Genomic DNA, 5,000 nt, shown 5'->3' with positions numbered 1-5,000 from the left:
GTGATCGGGGACTACCTGAAGGACAAGTACGACAGCGCCTCGGAGATGGTGGTGGAGAAGCACCGCGAGTCCCGCGGCTGGGTGGAGACGCTGCGGCCCAAGTACAACTACTTCAAGCCGCCCACGGACACCGACCTGGTCTACTACGAGACCTCGCCCAACTTCTGCGACCCCAACCCGGAGACGGGATCCTTCGGCACGCGCGACCGCTCCTGCAACCTGACGTCGCACGGCATCGACGGCTGCGACCTGCTGTGCTGCGGGCGGGGCCACAACACGCGGACTGAGAAGCGCAAGGAGAAGTGCCACTGCATCTTCCACTGGTGCTGCTACGTCAGCTGCCAGGAGTGCACCCGGGTGTACGACGTGCACACCTGTAAATAATTCGGCGGCACGGGGCGGCGATGACTCGTGCAGTTTTTTTTGTTTATTTCTTTCCTTGAACCAAGACGTCGTGAGCTCAGTAGGCGGGAGAAAGGAGGGGTTAGAGGGAGAACGCCGGGCCAGGTCGGGAGAGACTTCTCGAAGCCGTCCGACACTGGCTGCGGATTCGGCCGATTGGCCCCAGAAGATGGAGGAATGAACCGGGGGCTTGTTTTTTTCGTGTGGCGCCGTGGAACTAAACTTTGAGCCAGTCCCCTGACGTTATTAACTGAAATAGTTGAACAAAGGGTGAAAACGAAAAAAAAAAAAAAACGAATTATAAGGTTTGCTCCGTTTTTAACTGTGGAAGGTGTGACGTTGATGGGCCACAGATAGTTGATCCCGTATGAATGGTTTCGAGGGATGTGGAGGAAGGGGCCAGGAGGGCAGGTCTGTGTTTCACAGGGCCAGACAAGAGGTACTGTGTCCTGCTGTAGGACAGGAAAAGAGTTGGCCAACTATGCCCGGACGACAAAGCACCATATTGGTGACTTCATCGTATATACTACACATAGATCGTTTGTGTTTTTATTTAACAGGGCAATACTGATTGCTGATTGCGAAACACTGTGGCTTATGATGAAAATGTCCATTTTTATAATCATTCAGAACCAATCTCCCTAACGAGAAATACTAGCTTCCCGTCCACACAATAGCATGCATTCGCCTTAATATATGTATTTTTTTTTTACCAATGTTACCCAGCATTGACATGGCATGAATGAGTATATTATTTAGCTGTAGGTGTACACTGTCGACATGTTAGCTACGTTTAGGTTAAGAATGCACTTGCACCTGAGTGAATGTAGTGGTTACACAATAGCGTGTTTATGTATTCCCAAATTCTTAAGCTAATTCATTAATATCTGATTTAAAGTAGTATTTTTTCGTAGAATAAATGAGCCATGTTGATAAAAATTCTAAAAATAATAATGATACAACTGGTCAAATAGGAACACAAGTAGATCCTAAAACGTTCTCCCCATAATGCAGTTACAGAAATGAAAGTGTGACAGTAGTTGTGTTTTTTGAACGTTTTTTCTTTTTCTTTTGATGGTTTGTCAATCGAACTACGTACAGAGTTATGACCAAAGAAACGCGAGTCTCCCCAGAGGGTCCGAGAAGCTGTAACTTAATCTTGACAGGTCAGCACTTGTGTCTTGTTTAGGAATATGAAGCGTGTTACCTTGTTCTTATCAGTATTAGCATTGCCTTGTGTGCTTGGTGTGAAAACTAAAAAAAAAAGGGGCCTTCTTTCTTTTAATTCTCTTTTGTTTTTTTATTTGTCTCAAATGGAAGTAGACTCTTTGTCAAAAAAAGTCCAACAAACTACTAACTAAGCTGTATCATGTAAGCTGCGTCAAATGCAGTACAGCCAGCCGTTGGTGGACAATGACCTTCAAAAGCCTGTTCATGTGGGATTTCTCTGTTGTGGCTTCTGTTCCTTCACCAGCAGCATCACTGAAACTACACTGATCCTCTTTCTACTTTAATGCTGCTAAGTTAAGATTATGTTTTTTGTGTGAGTGTGTGTGTGTGTGAGTGTATGTGCATTTAGCTCTCTCAGTGCGTCTCGGTCCTATCTTTTGTGTATACGTTTGTGTGTATCGATTCTTTCCGTGAAAGAAACAATTTTAGATGTAGTTTTTGAGAAAAAAATGAAATGTGAAGTCTTTACTAATCCTTGTATAAAGTAATGTAAATTAACCTATTAGAACAAACTCGATTTTCTGCGTTCTTTTTGTCAAAAACTGTTTCCTGGTGATCAGCAAAAAAAAAGACACACCATTAATATCATACGAGAAGATGAACACAAAGGTCCATGGCGTGTATTTATTTAGGATTTAAAAATAAATCACGGCTGAGATATAATGGCTCTCTAGGAAGCAGTTAAAATGTGTATCCAGGATGTGTGTTAAAAGTCTGCACTAGGGAGGAACAGTGCGTTAACAATGTAATGTTTACAGGCCGTAGCGATGTCTGAGGCATCTATCCTACCCTTCATCTAAACGCTGCAGTCATGTCCATCATGTCATTTTAAAAGGCCATCCACCATTTTTTTTTACAAGACATCTTCAATAAAATACACAGCCAAGATTTTGCCGTCTTGCATTTGTCACACTAAACTGTACGTTGCTTCTCGGTAATGTTTGCGTTTGTATGTGTAGACTTCTTTTTGTGGCCTAATTTTTCTAAGTTGGTAAAAATCCAAAGTTTTGTACAAACTAGTGATGAGTTTTGCCGAATTTCTAAACCTGGATATTTTGTTTTTATAATTATTTATTTCATCCTATGTATATATTAGTAAGTAAAAGTCTATATATTTGCAGATTAAATCAGTTTTGTTTTTGTTTTTTTGAAAAGTGTTGAACAGTGCTGTAGAATTCTTACCTCATGTATGGCTGGTTATTATTTTACTGACTGGTTCTCTAAACGCCTGGAGTAGATGTCCAAATATTAACTCTTTAACGAATAATAAAACAACACAAACAACTTGCAATGTGAAATCAGATGTTTTACAAGCTGTACAAGTTTGAGGATTTCAACCTGGTCGATTTATGAGATGATAGCAAGTACCACAATTTATTGATTGAAATGAGAGAGAAATATAAATGTACAACCCTAAAGCATTAGGATTTTAATATAATGGACGCTTTTTCAACATACAACATGAGACACGAAGCTGAACCAAGACACTAACCCACCCAACCTGAGCCGTCCAAAGTATCACCCATAGCAGAGATGCAATCACAAACATAAAGTGTAAACAAGTTATCTCTATGCTGGTTCTATATGTAACCTTTAATTCAAAGTTCAGAGATAACTGTAGTCCTGGTGACCTTCCGGCGACAGGGAGAGATCTTCCAAACGTATACGTAACATTCTATAACATATGTCTACACTTTATCAGGCTCCGGGAAAAGCAAACTATAAAATGAACGAAAGCCCGAACACAGACACACCGCCTTAATCCAGACACTGTGTCAGTCAACCACCAGCCAGCCAGATTAAAAAGGGACAGTATTGTGCGAATGGATTTATGAGCGTGAAGAATAGCAGAATGGGAGATGGACCTGCAGTAATAATTTGGCTCTATTGGGATTGCCCCGGTAACCAGCTGTGCTCTTGAAGAGAGGGCGACAACAGGAGCATATTAGCCATGCGGGTCCAAAAAGCAGACAGAGACCAGGGGGGGAGATGGGGGAGATGGGGGAGACGGGGGAGACGGGGGGGGGGGGGGGGGGGTGGATCTGATCTAAGGGCAGCAGATTAGGGACCTGATGTGAATGGTGGCCAACGGTGCTCTGGCTGAGCCCCCGAACCCCTGATAGTCTTTAAGGCCCCTGTAACAATGTCCCCACCAGAGGCCTTTCTGGTATCTAACCCCATTATCACACATACAGATTGATACCCCCCTCCTCCCTTCTTACCCCCCTTCTTACCCCCCCCCCCCCCCCCCTCTTACCCCAGAGGGGAAGCACCGACACACACAAGGAAAAAACCTGATGCCCTTCCGTTTTCATTCATGTGGGTTTATGTGGATTCATTGGTCTGCTCCTCCCCGTACTCACATCCCCCCACCCCCCCTTCCACTCTCACACATACACACAGGCACACACACACACACACACACACACACACACACACACACACACACCAGCCTCAACCCCACACATACACACACACACACACACACACACACACACACACACCAGCCTCAACCCCGCACATACACACACACGCACACACACACACACACTCGCACTCACGCACACACACGCACACACACACAAAAACACACAGACAGACACACAGACGCCCTCGACGACGACACACACACACACACATACACACACACACATCAGCCTCACCCAGACTCACACACACACAAACACGTACACAAACACACACACACACACACACACACACACACACACACACACACACACACACGTACACAAACACACACACACACACACACACGCACACACCCCTTTCTTGCTATCCTCCCTCCACCCTCTGAATTAGCTGAATTTGTTCCCCGTTCTCAGATCATCATCGGTCGTGTGACTCAAGGGATGTGCTTTCCCATAAACCAGTATCTGCCGTTTCTGGGCCCCCCACTCATGGCAGTAAACTTGAATAAAGCCTCTTTTCCTTCCCATGTAAATCCCTTCACAGGGCCTAGCGTAGCCTAGCTCTGAGCTGCCCTGCGGCCTGCAGTCTCCAGCGGATCTCAGCGCCGCCACCGACGACGACGACAAGCCCTGCCCTCGCCTCTCGTCTCGCTCACCTCGACCTTTGACACGATTCACACCCTCTTAGGCAATGGGAGCGGCGGTGGGAGCAGGGGGGGGGGGGGGGCGGGGGGGGGGGGGTGGCAGGTTACAAAACATTTAAAAGAAGGGGAAAAAAAATAAAAGATCACAGGGCCGACCGAAACCGCGGTGGCTGTGAGCGGGGTCCGTCCCGACGGCCGGACCCCACCGAGCCCCCTTGTCACCCACGTGAGACCCGCTGTTAGCAGATAGTTGCCAGAGGATCCCTCGACGGCTCCGGGGGAGAAGGGCGGCGTG

The 5,000-nt window shown here is 46.1% G+C and overlaps 1 protein-coding gene across 1 annotated transcript in view; it reads left to right on the top strand.

The window, feature by feature from the left end:
* wnt3a (wingless-type MMTV integration site family, member 3A) overlaps nucleotides 1–409 on the top strand; it is a 6,347-nt gene extending 5,938 nt beyond the window's left edge. The window contains exon 4 of the mRNA XM_056596209.1: nucleotides 1–409. This exon is cut by the window's left edge and continues 96 nt beyond it. Coding sequence (XP_056452184.1) covers nucleotides 1–384 — 384 coding nt within the window. The 3' untranslated portion in view covers nucleotides 385–409.
* The last annotated feature ends 4,591 nt before the right edge of the window (nucleotides 410–5,000 follow it).

This window comes from Gadus chalcogrammus, chromosome 8, assembly GCF_026213295.1.
Source record: "Gadus chalcogrammus isolate NIFS_2021 chromosome 8, NIFS_Gcha_1.0, whole genome shotgun sequence".
NCBI lineage: Eukaryota > Metazoa > Chordata > Actinopteri > Gadiformes > Gadidae > Gadus > Gadus chalcogrammus.
This window is presented reverse-complemented; position numbering and strand designations above follow the sequence as displayed.